Here is a 17,693-nt window from a genome sequence, read left to right as displayed (position 1 = left end):
GGTTCTCCTTTAGGTGTTTCCATGGTGATGGCAGAGGCATGACTATTCCCAGTGATAATTCTGTCTCGGCAATGCCTACGCAAGCAGCAGAATTCTGCTCCTTAGTGCCTGGTGGCTGTGGCTTAGGGGTTTTGGAAGGGGGGGGTACCTCTGTGTGTAGGAGGTTTGAGGCAGAATGAAAGACATGCTGTGGCAGTCAGAAGGTCTGTAGCCCTTTGGGTCACTGTCCCTGCTGTGTCCACAGGTGCTCCTGGGGTGACAGAGTGTGGCGGTGTGTTTATGCACTGACCGCTTTAAAGCAAGCATGTGGGTGGTCCCGTGAGGTTTACACACACACACACACAGACACACACTCAGTAATGAACAACAGGTGCTGTCATGTAGCTGTGTAGTCTAATAAGCACGTGAAGGTTTCAGGTCCTGCACTGGTCGCACATGGGGTCCTGAGGTTTTCTTTTGTGTTGCAGATGTGAACTGGGGCTCTTCGACACAAGCACTGACCTACCACCAGGCTCTGACACACAGCCTGCAGCTCTGCGGTGTGGCCGACCATATCAAAACCTACAGGTAGCAGCATATCCACATATGTCCTCGCAAACCACATGGGATTTTATACCTGTGTGTATGGATGTTTATACGTATGTGTATGTGTGTGGAGGTAGACTTTCAGGTAGATGATTTGTATTGGCCCTGTCTATCTAGATGTAAACAAATAGAACAGCCAGGTTACAAATAAAATCATGCTTGTCTTGCTGTTATGGAGGCATTGCTGATAATTCTGGATTTTTCTCAGAGTGACGATCTGTTCACATACATTTAGTTAACCAGCAAGATAGACATCAGCTTCAGCATGCGTACGTCTTACAGACATCAGGTTTAGTATGTGGCTGCAGTTGAATGCTCCGTTACAAAGTGTTTCTTTTTCTAACCTGCATATTATTTCCAGCGTTCTTGTGCTTGTGCTGGCTCTTGAGGACGTTTGACTTTGAGAAGCTTGTCTAATCAGAGTTTGATTCATTTGATTACTAAGTTCTTGGTTACTGGCACATGCAGGTAAATTTACAGCAGCAGGGTAGTGCTTCAGAAAGCGCAGTGTTTGCGATGTTGGCCTGCTAGGCTCTCTCTCTCTCTCTCTCAGCACGATACTCCTCATGAGAGGGTTATATAACTGTGACCACCTGGGACAACACTGTCTATCACATCCTTTAATTCACCTCAGGCTGTCCTTTAAAGAGCCTTCCAAGACTGCCAATGGGTCAGAGATAAAACGCAGGCTATTCAGGAACAACTTGATTTGTAATCATTGCTCAGTTACACCTTTGTTGAGACTTAATGGGCTTCAATTTTTATTGATGATACTTTTCTAAGTGCTAAAACTGATTTTGGAGTTGAAAATTGTTTAAATTAAAAACTCAAAAGACTTAATTCTAAATGCTGAGGTACACTGATAGAGAACAAAGTTAATCTCATTAGTGGTGCTGAATAAGCTAAGGTGGAGGAACTCTGCCCAGATCACACCCTGTTAGTGTTCCCATGGCAATAAACTTGTGGAGGATTAGTGAGTGTCTCTGTGTATTCAGAATCAAGCGTTGCTACTCTTGGCCTTTGCTTGGCCGTAATCCTTTTTTCTTAACATACTTGCTTTGAAGTAGGCTAATCTGAAATTCTCAAGGACTAGTCCTCGCTAAAGAAATGATGATGATTCCTCAAGGTCATGTGAAGCAAGAACTGTCTAATCACAGAAAGTGTACGATCATGTTGAAAGCATACTGTGCTTCCTGTGTCTTCCTCTGGAATCTGAAGTCATGGGTTTCGGATACTAGGCCAAAATGGAAAACAGTGGGCTGTGAGAGAATGTGTGTGTGTGTGTGTGTGTGTGTTTATTTATATATATATATGTGTGTGTGTGTGTGTGTGTGTGTGTGTGTGTGTGTGTGTATGTGTGTGTGTGTATGTATGTATGTATGTATGTATGTATGTATGTATGTATGTATATATATGTATATATATATAAAAAAACAGATAATCTTTGTGTGGTTCCACAGACACGCATAACCAGATATTCTTTGTGTGGTTCACTGTTTTCTGTGCTTTCCAGACCTCAGTGTTTAGTGATGATTGGCGCTCCCAACTCCCGTCCAGCTCTCCTCAACCTGGTCCATGCCTTCACCAAGAACGTTGGCCTCATGGTTTGTGGCCATGTCCGCATTGTGAGTACCTGTTCCATACACTCAACAATATACCAAACAACCCTAAAGCCAGGTAGATCTCAGGCCCTAAATATGCTACCTTCTTTTTTTTTTTTTCCTCTTTCCAGTGCAACTTGGAAAGAGGAATTCCATCTGAATGTGCTCAATCTGACTGATTGATATATACAGACATTTAAAGAAACATAGTTTTATTTAGTCTCTTAACTGTTATTCAATGAAATATACGCCTGATACAGTGGCGTCTTGTTTGCTTGATTGTATGAATATTAAAATGGTCCCATCTGGAGCAATAAAACTTTTCTTCTAGTATACTAAAGCAGGGGGCACGGTGATGTAATTGTCCTTTTGCGGTGCCACAACATAAAGTACTTTCACAGACTCTGGCAGCACTGGTAAAGTAGCAGAAATCAAAAGCACATTGTCTGAAAGTGACACAGTTCCATTAAATTTCCACAAACGGACTCAGGAGAGTGAATTTCCCTTTGCTGGCTTCCACCACATGTTCCATTACTAAACCAAACTCTGGGAACTGGGAACCGTTTTCCTGGCATTGGCTGGTACTATTTTCACAAAGCTCCTTCTTAGGAGTAATCAGACCCATTGATTAGACGTCGTAAAGGCCTTTTGTGGAGACAGTTGACCACTGGCTCATTAAGGAAGCAGTTACAACGAACGCGAATGACACCTGAGAATTTGTACTGGCCTTTTATTTGTTGCTCTGTGCAGACTTTTTTACATTTTTGTTTCTGTTGACAGACTTCTCGCAAACCCAACTTCAAGGAGCTGAACAATGATATTGTGCGCTACCAACGCTGGCTCCTTAACAACAACTCCAAGGCTTTCTACACGCCCGTGGTGGCTGAGGACCTACGACAGGGCACACAGTACCTGCTACAGGTGTGTGAACGAGGCGGGTATGGGAGTGTGAAAATGACACGACGTCTAACTTGACCAGTTCTGCTCTAAACCGCTGCGTTTGTTCTGCAGGCGACTGGACTTGGAAGGCTCAGGCCAAATACATTGGTACTGGGTTTTAAGAACAACTGGAAGACTGGCGATATGAAGGACGTGGAGACATATGTTAACTTGATCCAGTGAGTTGTGTTCATACTCTCATGACTTACGAAAACCACAATGACGTCCGGCATGACTGGGCGCTCACATCTGCTATTTGTTTAATTAAATCAGCACAAGTTGTGTGATTTGTGTATATGAACAGTATCAAAAATAACCCCAGTTTGACTTGATCCCATTTCCCTCCCTCAGTCATAATCTGCATCAGGTGAGGTTCTGACAAACGGATTTTGCAGGAAACTGTTCCTAGCAAAAGTGTGTGGATTATTGTATTAGCAGTTAGAGTGTAATCTATTAAATCTTTAAGACGTCAAAGAATGTGCTCTCAGTTATTTACAGTGCTCTTACTGCGGTAACCTGATATGTATGGGCAGAGGATGTCGAGTTTAACTGATGTATAAGGATAGATGCGGGGCTTGTCCGATGCTGCTCTGGGGATTGGTCGACCATGCATGAGTACAAAGCGCCTTTTGACTGTAGTCTGCAAATGAACTTGTTTGTTTGTGTGTGGGCCAAAAGACTTGCAGTAAATGTTTTGACTTGATGGAAAAGTAGAGGTTTAATGTAGCATGTCGTACACAGATCTGATTGATGTCAGGCGTCTTCCACTAAGAATCATTTATTTATGTTTTAGTGATGCCTTTGACTTCCAGTACGGCGCCGTCATTCTCAGACTGAGAGAAGGACTTGACATTTCCCACATTCAAGGCCAAGGTATAGTTTTACAGCAATAATGATTTATAATTTTCCAGGGATTACATGTATGAGCAATGTCTGCGTTTCCGGACTGAGGTGATCTAAAAGAACCACTTGATATTTCACGGTGGTACGCTTTGGCAAAATAAACCAATCAGTAAGACTACTGTAAAGTTACTGTTTATAAAGAAGATTCCTCTGCTTCCATTCATTTTTATCTTGACCTTAATCTTTCATACACGTTACCTCCTTCCCAAATATGTTACGTATCGTAATAATATGCTTTTGCTCCTGTAGACGATGCGTCAGGTATGAAGGACGTGGTGGTCTCCATTGACATGAGTAAAGACTCTGGCGCTGACTCATCGAAACCTTCATCTAAGGCCACCAGTGCTCAGAACAGCCCTGCTGGACAGAAAGGTCAGTGCATTTACTCAGGTTCAGTTTTCCCCGCTAGTTTAACCATTATGTTGAATGTTCTAACTGAAAAGTTTTATGTTATACATATGATGGTTTTTCAAATGTTTGTGTCGGTTACACCAAGAGTCGTTCAAAATCTTCCCATGGGGGGTCTCGGGGAAGAAACCGAAATGAATTCCGGCTCCAGAAGTATTCCAATTCCATATCCCTCAAATCCCCTCGAGTTTCAACAAATGCTACTTTTCAGCCGGCCTTGCCTTTAAGCTCCTCAAAGAGGAAGTGGTGGGTCAAGCCCTTGTGATCTTTTAAGGTCCCTCTGGACCCTGTAGGCCAGTCACACACTTCACATCAAATCTCACACATGTCCCAGATGTCTTTGCTAGCGAGTAATTTGTTGGGTTGCTGGGATTCTTTCCCCGTCACTCGGTAACAAACAAACTGAAGCCCTGTTCCCACAGGAAGAAACATCCAGGCTGGGGTCGACTTGCTAGTATTTACTTAGTGTAACATGAAGACTCTCTGCTAATTGTGCGCTCATAAACACAACTATTTTCTCTTGTTTTTTTTGTCACACTGACATGATGCACATGTAATTAAACAGAAGAGAATATTCCATAAGTTAAAGTTTTCTATCTGAAATTATTTTTACTATCGGTAATAAGGGGGAGGGTGCCTACTGTCGAACCTACTGGACATTAGACTGGTGAGAATTAGCAAAGAGTAAAAACGTATAGTGTGTTTATATATGTTTATGTCTCTGTTTATGCTTTGGAAAAAAAAATCAGTATGTGGTGTAATATTGGCTGGAATCAAATGCTACAGAGCTAAAAGATGGAAACAACAAATTGAAGACTAATGCCATCAGAATAATCCTCTTAGGACTAAGGACGGCTAATACAGAACTCTCTGTTATTCATCCCGAAATGGGCTCACATTTGGATGTTTATGTCAAATTAAATTTAGGCCCTTTTTTTAATTGCCATCTGCTTCAAAGCTTCTGGGGTGTGGGAAATAAAAATGGAAACTTGGGGGGGGGGGGGGGATCAGTGTTGAGACTCATACATGAGCTTAATTTTTAGTGTGCTGAAGGTACAATGAAGGTCAGAATGATTATAAGTGATTTTATCTTCTTAAATGATCTCTTCATTCATTGGAAAAAATTCTCCTAAGTAAAGTGTAGAAAAAGTTGGGTTTTGCTCCGTTGTTTATGATGACTCACCTACTGACTGTGACCTGAGTGTTCTGTGTTATGCTGATTGGAGGAATCACGGTACTCCAGTGAGTATTCTGTCTTATGCTGACTGGAGGAATCACAGTACTCCAGTGAGTATTCTGTCTTATGCTGATTGGAGGAATCACAGTACTTCAGTGAGTATTCTGTCTTATGCTGACTGGAGGAATCACAGTACTCCAGTGAGCCATAATGAGATCGGTTTCGCTTCCATTTTTCCACAAAGAAAACGTTTCAGTTCATTCCAGGGATTTCAAAGGTAACTTTTGCGCAACAGGCTTGCCATTGTGCACTGTACCATCGTACCTATGTTTTTTCCATCTCCGTAACCATGAACATTAACCACCCCTCTTCTTTTTTTTTTCCCTTCCTACTTTTTTCAAAATTGTCCAGATGACGACGATGACGGCAAAGCCCCTACACAGCCCCTGTTGAAAAAAGGCAGGCAGTCTACTTTGTGCTCTCTCTCTCTCTCTCTCTCTCTCTCTCTCTCTCTCTCTCTTTCTCTCTCTCTCTCTCTCTCTCTCTCTCTTTCTCTTTCTTCCACTAATGTCTGCCGGGTAACCCCTCTGCATGGCTGAGTGTCATTATGAATAACTTTTTCTCTTTCCTCAGTTTTCCTGTTGTCTCTTCTAACAGTTTTCTAATGGCCTCCCTTGGGCCTTGGGTCTGCGTGCGTGTTTGAATGTGCTTGGGTATATTGTGGGAATATATCCTCTCTCTTTCCAGCTGTGTGTGTGTGGGTGGGTGGGTGGGTGGGTGATTGTGTGTGTCTGTCTGTTTGTGTTCTGACGACGTTTCTCTTCCTCGGACTCCTTGGATGAGGAGGAGATCCTGTCCTCTGTGTTCTTAGACTACTGTTTTAACCTTTTCCTGTCTTGTAACTTTGATGTTGCTGCTGGGTTGCTTCTCTCTCCTCTCAAATCTGAGCATTCTTCTGTCCTTTCTGTGGCTGAAATTAATGTCAGTATAATTATTCAATATGAACACTGAATTATCCAATAACAGTAAACATTTATCTGTTATGGCAGCTGAGCATGTATATATGTATGTATGTATGTATATATGTATGTTTGTGCTTAGCTGAGTGATGTGACAGCATTGCCTCACATTAACTTAGTAGAAAACTCAGTTCAGGTGTTTAGCAGTCCACATACTTGTGCCTCTGGTACCCTTTTGTTTTTGTTTTATTCTTGCCTGTTTAGTACGCGTCATGCCCAAAGTGGAGCTTTCATTAAACCAACTCCTCTATATACTCTTAACCAGTGATTACTGACTTGATCCTAATGTAGGGATGTTGTGTGTGTGTGTGTGTGTGTGTGTGTGTGTGTATTTCTGTGTGCGTGCCTGTGTCTGGCACAGATAAAAACAGTCCTACAATGCCTCTAAACACGACAGACCAGAAGCTATTGGAGGCCAGTCAACAGTTCCAGAAGAAGCAAGGCAAGGGCACAGTGGATGTGTGGTGGCTGTTTGATGATGGAGGTGAGTGTAGCTTCTCTGTTCTTACTCTCAGTGGATCAACCTCTGACACTCAAGGTTTTTTTTTTTTTTTGTTAGATTTTTTGCATGTTTGTGGTTAATGTGTAAGTGACTGTGATACCAACGTCATATGAAAATGATTGATTAGATGCAAAAAATGTCTGTGATGTCTCACATAATTCAGAAGCAGCTGTATGCAAATGAGCTATCTATGTTGTTTTCATCACGTACCCAAATGCGTTGTACCTTACTCTACGTCAGCTATTTACCTGAGCGTGTAAAGTTTAATTGAAAGGTTAATGCTTTGGGAGCATCACACAGCAACTGTCAGTCAACTGTTGATGTATCCCAGTTGTCATATGACATTTTCTTCCTGAAGTATGAATCAGCCTTAAGGTGAAGTCTGCATTGTCTAACGCTTCAGATCTTCTGTCGCTTTGATCGTGACAGGCCTGACCCTGCTGATCCCCTACTTGCTCACTAACAAGAAGAAATGGAAGGATTGCAAGATCCGCGTGTTCATCGGTGGCAAGATCAACAGGATTGACCATGACCGCAGAGCGTGAGTGGTGCACCCCAACACACACACACACACACACACACACACACAGACAAACCAAGCCATGCTTTAGGTTTTTTGCCGTCAACCGCTGTCGACGCAGCTAACTTGTCCACGCGAAACCAAAGCCCTAAAATGTCATCTTGTTATCTGTCAGGCTGCCTGACACATGTGTGGGCAAGAGTAGGACAGGCCATTTGACATCGCTTACCACATACTCAGCATGGCCTCTCTCCCCCCCGTTGTCCAAAAACGCTGCTCAATCAGGGCCAAGGCCTCACCGGATTAAGACCGCTCTGCGACATATTAGTATGCCATGTCTTTTTTTTTAAATAAAGGCTTTATCCGTGGAGTCACTGCGCTCTGTGTGTGTGTGTGCACACTCTGGCTGGATGTGGAGCTCACATGGCAGTATTGTCCAATACAAATGTTTCCCATTGTCCTCTGCAGCTGCCTGCAGCTCCTTTGTTGGCTATATTTAGCAGTGTGCCAGCACCCAAACCCGTTTGGCGTGCTATAGTGAGGAAGCCGTGGGTCCCCACATGGCTCAGGGCTTCCTGACTGCTTTAGTCGCCCACACAAACGGTCTGGATCCTTTTTTTTTCTTGGTCACGACATTGTTTATTCTTTACCTGTTTATTTATACTGTAGATTTATTTTTCAGTTTCAGTAGATTACCAGTCACTAGTAATGTTACTTCAGTTTTATACTTGTTTACTTATTGTAAATACAGCTCACAGACTTCACTTCAGGGTACAGATTTGAATACATCAATTGAAAATACTGATTGTAAGTCGCTTTGGCTAAAAGTGTCTGCCAAATGCTAAATTGTAAATTGTAAATTGAATGAATGGGGGCTGTTTTGTAACGACTTTTTTGCAGAGTAGTACATAACCACACATGGCACACAACAGACAGGTTTTTTGAACAAAGAAAACACAGTATAAACTCTTCAGCTGACCTAATTATAGTTTCTTAACAATAGTTTCACTTGAAGAAATGGTCTTGTTTTTTTTGTTTGTTTTGTTTTTTTTTAGATCAGAGAAATCTGACTCCGCAAGTAACTCCGGAGTATTTCCCTAAGAATTGAACTCTCCTAGCATAAGTAACTCCGAGTATAGGAGTATTTCCCTAAGAATTTAACTCTCCTAACACAAGTAACTCAGAATATAGAAGTGTTTCCATAAGAATTTAACTCTCCTAACACAAGCACTGAAGCCCCCTGATTTTCTCAAGCCTCCGGGTAGCCATTTCCATGTGATTTTCCTGCTAGCTTTTTTTGTTTTTGTATGAGGCCCTGTCTTTGAAGACTGTCATTTCAAGGAAATTAACCTCACAGAAAAGGGTCTTGTAGCAGATAGTTTTATACTCAACGCTTATTGCTTTTCAGTGATAACTATGCAGCACTGGTCTACAGAAAATCTGTTTTTGATATGGAGTGTATGACATAAAAAGATGCATTATTTGTCTTTGTGCTCTGAACGCTGACTCTTTTCTCTCATTTCTTTTCAGGATGGCCACACTGCTCAGCAAGTTCAGGATTGACTTTTCCGACATCACTGTCCTGGGAGATATCAACATTAAACCCAAGTCTGACAAGTACGCTTCACTAAAACGCTTTTAGCTTTTAACTTTAATACGACTGATTTGGGATTTAGAAATCATGCAAATATAAATATGGGAAATAACGAGCCCACTTGTTCGTTTAGCGGTTACATTTTACAGAAAAAAAAAACATTCATCAAGGACTGTAATGACTTAATGGGTGCTTGAGGATAGTGGTTTTTGTTTTCTCTTTTTCCTGTTGTTTGTGCATTAGATGTTCTTTTACAGTTAATGTACACCAATGTCCTCCTATCAGGATGAATGTTGAAACAATAAATTCCTGCAGCAGATTCACAGAATTATAGTCAGCCTCAAATCAAAATCTGCCTTTTTTTTTTTTTTTTTTTTGCAGGCGCACTTAGAAATTGCCATCACAGGATTAGTTTCAGTGTACACGCACGCCTTGCATAGAAATATCCGAAGATGGTGGTGTTGTGAATTTATTAATCTGTGTGTATGTGTGTGTGTGTGTCCACAGCATCGCAGCTTTTGCACGCCTGATTGAGCCGTACAGACTGAAGGAAGATGACATGGAGCAGGAGGCGGCTGACAAGTTGAAGGCCGAGGAGCCCTGGAGGATCACTGATGATGAGATCGAGATGTTCAAGGCCAAGGTCAGTGCAGCTCTACACACACACACAAACACACTAACGCAAACAGTACGTCTGCACGTTCAGAGAGAGCCGGCCAGTGTAGGCAGGATGGCAAGACTGCTTAGTCATTATAGTCCAATGACTTCTCTTCACCTCTGTCTGGAGCTGAGTTGATTTCAGTTCAGATATTGAGTATCAGCCAGATATTCTTAGCCTCCAGCTGATGCCGATGTCACGATACATGTTGATGCTGCGCCTGGTGACTTTGTCCTTGATTTAATGCGTGACTTGTACATTCTCAGTGACACTTTTTTTTTTATTTTGAAACTCCTCTGCTGCACTACTGCCATCACATCAAAGGCCTTATTGGTCTTAATTTTAACAGTACAAAGCTACTTTCAAGGTGCTTAATAGGTTGATGTTCCACCTCAGTTTGTTTCGTTGGAACTAACGAGTAATGATTTCATAATGGAGCGTAGATGATCTGTGTGCAGACCCTCTCGTTTTGTTTCCTATTTCTGTTTGATCTTGTCTGTGATTTCAGTGGACCATTTGCAACTGTAACCATTTTTATCACATTAAACTGAGCACAAATGAAAGATAGCAGTTACTGTCAAAGAGTAGAGTCTGATCAGAGTCTGAGAAAAGGGAACGTGAATATTCTAAGAAAACTTAGCTTTCTTTTGCATACACTCTAACAGATATCTGCACAGACAAACCTTCCACATAACAGATAAAATGAAATCCTTGTAACCTTACACCAGTGTCCGACGCTGACCTGTATGTGTGTTTGTGTGTGTTGTGCAGAGTAATCGTCAGATCAGACTGAATGAGCTGTTGAAGGAGCACTCAAGCACAGCCAACCTCATCGTCATGTAAGTAGATATGTGTGTAAGCGCGCGCGCGTGTGTGTGAGAGATTGATGAAGATATGGCATGTGTGTTTGCATACACATGCAGCTCCTGAAAGCCAGATTAGAGTGTACTTGAGCTGCAGCAGAGTGTCTTTATCAGTGGAGGCTGTAAGGGTCTAAGTGAATTAACTGCATTACAGAGTAACCTGAGATGCTCCTCTTGGTCTTGGACCACAAACTACACTGAGGAGATGCATCCTTAGTATGGAAACATAATGCTCACAAATGCTGATCTGAGGTCAGGTGGATGGTTAAATGTTACGCCACGAGGTTTAGCTCATTGAGGATAAAGGATTATATCTGATTTAGTTTGTCAGAGCTGATCCAGAATTAGTTTGGGAGAGAAAAAAAGTAGTATAAAAACACTTAACCTGTCAAATGACAGTTGTTATTCTTTTCATTAAGGTACTGGAGGATCTTGCACAATGTAATGATATTTTAAAGGGCCAAAAGAACACAATACCCAGCTGAACACTATAGATGACTCCTTTATGGGAATGGGTTTCACTGTCATTGTTAGCCACTGTTTGACTCGCCTCACATGGCTCATGTCTAACCTACTGCTGTTGTATCAATGATATCACTGCTTAATTCCCATGGGGACTCAGATATGAATGATATCACTTCCATTAAAATGGTCACATTTCTGATACTGGCATGAGTGCTGGTGAAGCTGACATATTTATAATGGGATGATTTACAGTATGTGCATTTTATGAGATGTTACCCTGTGTCATTTAGGGAACATTGAAGTAACTGGTGTATGAGTAAAAGTAATAAAGAAGTGATTGTGTGTCAAAAAAAAGACATCCTCAGTCAGGTCTATCCACCTCTTAAGAATTCAGTCTGTATAAGGCTGGCTTTCATGTCTCTGGCTGAATTCAGTGTGTATGATCTAATCTTGGCATGTCTGTGCATGTTGGCCACTGTTGTTTGGCATGGACTATGACTGATATCTTGCCTTCCTCTCTCTGTCCAACAGGAGTATGCCGTTAGCCAGGAAAGGGGCGGTGTCCAGTGCCCTGTACATGGCCTGGTTGGACACTCTGTCCAAGGACCTCCCCCCTATCCTGCTGGTGCGTGGTAACCACCAGAGCGTCCTTACCTTCTACTCGTAGACACTGGACCCTACCTTCTTTTTGGGCTCAAATCTTACACTTCACCAAACACCAACACACTTACAATCACAAACATATGAAGGCAGAACACAAGCGTCTGATAATAATGATAATAATGGTGATGGCCAAGATGAGGAGTCTGTTGAAGCCTGAGGTCCCTCTGGCTCAATGGACAGGGCCTGCTTCTGAAAAAAAAAAATGGTAGAAGCCAAAGAGTTGAGGATACAGGGTATCCAGAATGTTCCATCCAGGTTATGGAGGACAAGACAAGAACAAGGTCATTATTTTTTTTTCTGGAATTTCTCTCTCTCTTTTTCTTTCTGTTTTTTTTTTTTTTCTTTGGCCGTGTGGCACCTGAGTGTGCCCTGAGCATAAACATTGCTGTATTTGCCATTATCATTATCATTGTTATTATTATAACAGTTGAGTTGTGGGTCATTTTATTTGCTCTTTGAGGCAGCAATAATCACCCTCTTTCCTTTTCCTTACTTTAGAAAAAAGAAACAAACATGCAGAATGCTTTGCAAGACCTTTTATAGCCTTATGGATTGTGCCTTCCAGTTCCAATTCCATTGTTAATCTTTGCCCAGATTGATGATTTGAAAAGTATGTAGATGTAGAATTATTTTTGTATTGGGTTTTAAACATACTCTTCCTGGTTTTTATTGAAGATTTTTATGTGAGTGGACTATATGAAGCTGGCAAAGGTTTCCACTTCTCATAAAGTTAAAAACTATTTTTTTTTTCACCAGTAGGTTTTTTATTCCCCGTTATTTTTATGTTGGTCATAATCTTCCTCTGTGTTTTTGGGGCTTCCTTTAAGCTGTGAAAGCATCGCAATGTTTCTTGTACAGTACCCCCCGAGAACGTTCGACGTTCTAATCGGTCTCGGTTTGAATGGGAGCACCAAATGACTTGAGTCAATATCTGCAGATAGTAAAACTAGTTCAGAACTTAATTCTGTAAAGCTATCAGGATGGCTCAATGAAAAACATCATTAAAAGAAGCTGATGAGAGGATGTCTTGCAGTTAATGGGGCATAAAAGCTGCTAACTTCATTAGCAATTAATTGATGAGTTATAGCCAAATCTGATGAAGCCTACATGTGTGATCCCACACTGAAGTAATTCCACACCACAGGTTTAGCCTTGCAGCAGAGTTTGACTTTGCCTTAACAGTAGGAATAATAATAACTTAAGTCCTACCTTATAAGCCATACTGGCTGGTTGATTGATTGATTGATTAGCAGGTAAATGCAGATATAGATAGTTAAATAGATGCATAAAAGAGAATGTAATGTCAGTCTTTCTTGTATTTTTAGAATGTATACTCTCCTATACTATATATATATACACATATATGGTCTTAAATGTCTCCCATTCATAGAAGGATCCATCTCTACTTTTTTTTTCAAACGGCGCACAACTGTAGCTTCATGGTCAGCCATTTTGATGCTGAATGATGCCAAGAACTTCTCAGTTCCTTGGGAGTAGAACTAGTCCTCCTCTTGACCGTGACAGCCCATAAACTACACATGCTGTCCATCCATCCATCTCTTTATATGGGATGTTGGGCTGTTATATCCATGTTCATTTCAGTCTTCTCAGAAGGTTTTGATCTAAAGACGGGTTAATCATCTACTTTATTATAATGATGATTATTATTATTATTATTTTTGCAGAGTTCTGTTATGTTGCAAACCACAAACTGCAGATTAGTGGATGTTTTGAAGGTAAAAATGTTCATTGATGCTAATTACGAGGCTGTGGCCCACATTGGTCTTTTTGGGACACATTCTTCTATGCAGGCTAACTAGAGATGTTGATAATTCAGTGGCTTCAGTCTCCATAATTTAGGATTGAATCTGTTTGGTGGGCAGTTCATGCCCATGTTACATATTGCCATCTAGCTATTGTCATCGAGCTTATTTTGGTTAGGTGCATCATTTTTAATATTTGGAAGAAAGTTCTGTAGCATAAACCATATGAAGTCATTTGTGGCACGGGTGAGATTTGTCAAGTTGACCACACCCCCCAGGTTTTTTTTTTTCTTTTTTCTTAAACCAGCACTATATAATGGACCTCACCATTGTAACAGCATTTTTCCTTGCCTTTCATAGCAAAGTAGCGGTTAGCATATTTAACTGCATTACCTTTCTTCCAGTCTCACTTTCTGCCCATTCTGTCTCCTCATATGAATGTGATTTGTTGCTGTAAGGGAAGGTCAGTTGAATGTGAACACTAATGTAAAATGAGAGATGGTGTTGAGATGTATTCCTATTGTACTTCACAACCGCCACAACACAACTTTGGCAGTGCCGCCTTTTTGCAACTCTACCGTGCCCCTAGAGGCTAACTCGGTGTATTGCTGATGTGTGTTTTCACGTTCTGCGTACTTTGAATACCCACATGACTGCATCCCAAACGATCTGTACTCATCACCTCATTAAACACATGCCATGTGATGATGGACATTTGAATGAATATTGTCATATTTATAGTTCTACATAACTAGTATTTAAAAATGTACTTTGAGGTATGTGTGATGTGTGTTGTTGGATTTTCATTTCCAAATGGGTGAAGATTGTTGAGCTTTCTAGGCTTCTGATGGTACAATCTTACTTGTCAAAAGTGTGTGACTGTATAGCACTCAATCCCTGAACAGTTGCAAAATGATCTAGAAATGTATGAATTTTTCTCTTAAATTATGAAGACATATATTTAAATATATTATCTGGGAGAGGTTTTTTTTTTTTCTGGAATGTCAAGTAAACTTGGTATATGTCACTACCAAATAATGTGTGTTTGTAAACAAGTCTACATTATTCACCTATGTATAAATACACTTGGATATGGAGTTGTGAAATGTTACAATACTTTGGCATTCTGAGACCCGCTGTGTCTCTGACTTGATTTGCAGTTGTACTTAATGTAAAACCAAATAGGTAGACATTATCTTTGCTCTTGCCATGTTCACACGTTTTCCATCTTCCCTTTCTATTTAGCCAAAGCTTCCATCTTTCTCACCCCCCATTTGAATTGTGAGCCATGACAAAAGAATAAAGACAAAACAAAGGTCAACTTCATAGCTCCCAACTATAGTTCAGCTGTACTTCTGTACTCCTTTGTAAATACCTTGTAGTCTAACCAGATCAATTAAGGGAGTGGTATAATAATGGCAAATTTAATATGGAGAAACAAATATTTATTTTAGTTTAGAGTTCTCCAGTTTTCCTTTTACTATGGGTTTGTGTGTGTTTTTTTTCCAGTTGTTTTAAATTGCATGTTTGATTTTTATTTCCTTTTGATCGGATTTTTTTGTCTTTAAGTTTTCTTTCTTTGGTCTGTATACATTTCTATCTTTTATATGCCTTTGGAAGAAAAGCTGTGTTGACACCAGATGAAGATGTTTTTCCTGTTCAGCGGTGTGGAGATGGATCTAATCTGTCTTGCTGGAACAGGAATGTTTTGATATACTGTACTGTTAACTGTCACAGATATGCTTTTCTAACATTTTAACATTTAAGGTTACCAATACTTTGTACATCTTTATTGCAATAAATAAAAATCAAATAAAATGAGCCAATAACTCCTCCTCTAGCATTTTGTTCTGCTTGTTTTTCTCCTTACTTCCTGTCAGTAGAAGTCTCCTGATCACCCCCTGCCCCCACCCCCTCTCCCCCAAGACAGTGTTTCCAAGACAGTGTTTTCTTCTTCTGAATTCTGTGCGTATCAACAGATATGTATACAACAAAAATCTTACACATTATTAGAGATTATTGTCCTTCTGTGGACCCATATAATCAAGAAGTCCTGTAATGCAGGAAAATGTTTCTAATTTTGTGTGCAAGAAGAGTCTAACAACTAAAATATATCTTCAAGTAAAGCTACATGCTTACCATTTGAGATCATTGTTGGACAGGGAACTTTTACAACAGATAATTACTTGCAACCTAATTCACTTTGTGCTTCCACTACTTGTAAGTAGTCTTTGTTTCCTCTCTTTTAACTATCAGAGAAAGCAAACATTTACAACAATGTTTTTTGTCATGGAATTTCACTGTGATAAATAGTACTATCCTATTCAGCACGTCAGGACCAGGGAGCCACTATGGTCTCAAGTCAAATTCTTTATGTGACTTAAGACTAAAACCAAGAGCTAGCGCTCTGTTTTCTTTTCTCAGTGTTTTTAAAGAGCTGTGACTGAGGTGCTATTTCAAATTGTCATTGTCCTACAAAAATGAGCAGATTTCATGTGTTATGCAACAGTGCCACCTGGAGTTTGGATTGTCTCAGTTTCAGTGTGTATTTTAGCATTGGAAGAGTTTAAGTTATTTCTTTCTTTTCTATAATATATAACAGCAAATGGAAGGCTGGACAACTTAACACGATACAAATGTAATTCAAAGACATGCGCTCATCCCACTGGGGCACTTACAGAAAAGACTTAAAAACTCAAGACAACACTTCAAACAAATTCATAGGTCCATAAAAGCTGCTATGAAATATACAAACATTAAAATTATTTTCTTTTCAATTATATATCAAAACAGTTTCTTTTTGTTTACATTTGTGGTTCATACACATGCAGTGAATTCTCAAACAAGATTTTCAGTCACACTACAATTGTTACAGTACTCTCAGCAAAAAGCACCAGTTCCGAGTTGGAAACTTCTAGAAAAAGGTTATATTTCAGAAATACATCCTGACAATATTATTGTTCAATGATGAACTAAAAAGTTACAGTCGACAAAATGAGACATCAAATACTAAGTTTTTAGCAAAAAAAAAATCTCAGATGTAAAAAAATGTAACAGATAGATGGGTTTGACAGGATTTTTGCTAGAAAAAAATCCTATAACTGCATGTAACATTTTCTTGTTTTCAAAGAAAATACTTTTGCAACATAAAAAGGCTCATGACCTGGTCATCACATTCTTGTAATGATGCACTTTTCTTAGAAGACAAAGGATTCTGGAAGTCACAGCGATAATGTTTTGTTGACTTCACTGATAACCAGGCAACTTCAGTAAAACATCTGTGTTATCCCTATCTGAGTAGACTGGTAAAAATGTCCCTTCAGTATCGGTTACTACAGCAAATAAACTCTGGGTGAAATATTCTGTCATTTTAAAAATACCAGGCTTTGAATTATGTGTTGAGTTCTGTTGACAGTGCTCATGCCTTTTCAAGTGTCTTACTTTTTATGATTTTTGTTTAATCTGTGCTTCAAAGAAGCACATATTTCATGTATATATAATATGTTTAAAATTAAATTCTATATTCAGCACCAAGCAACACTGCACACTCTATAATGAAATACAAATCTGTAAACAGTAGATGAATTTGGGCCCAGCTGTACTCTTGTACTCTTCTGTCTACGTTTAACACTGAGTCTTCTGACCTTTCATGACTGATGGAGACTGAATAACCGCTCCATGGAGCACTGAGGAGTTAATGAAAGAGAATGAATTATGGTGAATTATAATTAAAAGTGTACTTGCATGTTATGTTTTATATATGTGTGTATTTACCTACCAAATAGTTCTTTATTGCATTTTGCAACACCCCAAAGTTATACGCTGAAATACTGATAAAAAAATAAATCAGTCAAAACCTTGCAATAATAGATTTGCGGCAGTTTCTTTTTAACGATGCTATGTGAGCACTTGCGTCTCTGAAGTTTGTACTTGGAACATCAAGAACGTTTGTACATGGAAATCAAGAACGATAATCTCCGTTCACCTTGTCCCAGGTCACTGTGGTTTCACTTTACTGGAACTCACAGCACTG

The 17,693-nt window shown here is 40.0% G+C and overlaps 1 protein-coding gene across 3 annotated transcripts in view; it reads left to right on the top strand.

The window, feature by feature from the left end:
- The window catches only part of slc12a2 (solute carrier family 12 member 2), a 39,450-nt gene extending 27,481 nt beyond the window's left edge, over window positions 1–11,969 (top strand). For 2 of the 3 annotated variants that reach the window (XM_030769802.1, XM_030769800.1), the window contains 13 exons: window positions 468–567; window positions 2,099–2,210; window positions 2,967–3,107; window positions 3,198–3,304; window positions 3,919–3,998; window positions 4,278–4,400; window positions 6,025–6,072; window positions 6,994–7,116; window positions 7,564–7,675; window positions 9,185–9,271; window positions 9,756–9,891; window positions 10,678–10,745; window positions 11,766–11,969. In XM_030769802.1, coding sequence (XP_030625662.1) covers window positions 468–567; window positions 2,099–2,210; window positions 2,967–3,107; window positions 3,198–3,304; window positions 3,919–3,998; window positions 4,278–4,400; window positions 6,025–6,072; window positions 6,994–7,116; window positions 7,564–7,675; window positions 9,185–9,271; window positions 9,756–9,891; window positions 10,678–10,745; window positions 11,766–11,901 — 1,373 coding nt within the window. In that variant the 3' untranslated portion in view covers window positions 11,902–11,969. Of the gene's footprint in view, window positions 1–467; window positions 568–2,098; window positions 2,211–2,966; window positions 3,108–3,197; window positions 3,305–3,918; window positions 3,999–4,277; window positions 4,401–6,024; window positions 6,080–6,993; window positions 7,117–7,563; window positions 7,676–9,184; window positions 9,272–9,755; window positions 9,892–10,677; window positions 10,746–11,765 lie in introns of all 3 variants that reach the window. The other variant, XM_030769801.1, reaches the window with a different exon arrangement.
- Window positions 11,970–17,693: the final 5,724 nt, after the last annotated feature.

Source organism: Chanos chanos, chromosome 3 (assembly GCF_902362185.1).
Source record: "Chanos chanos chromosome 3, fChaCha1.1, whole genome shotgun sequence".
Lineage (NCBI taxonomy): Eukaryota > Metazoa > Chordata > Actinopteri > Gonorynchiformes > Chanidae > Chanos > Chanos chanos.
Note: the sequence above shows the minus strand (reverse complement) of the source record. Positions and strands in the feature narration are given on the sequence as shown.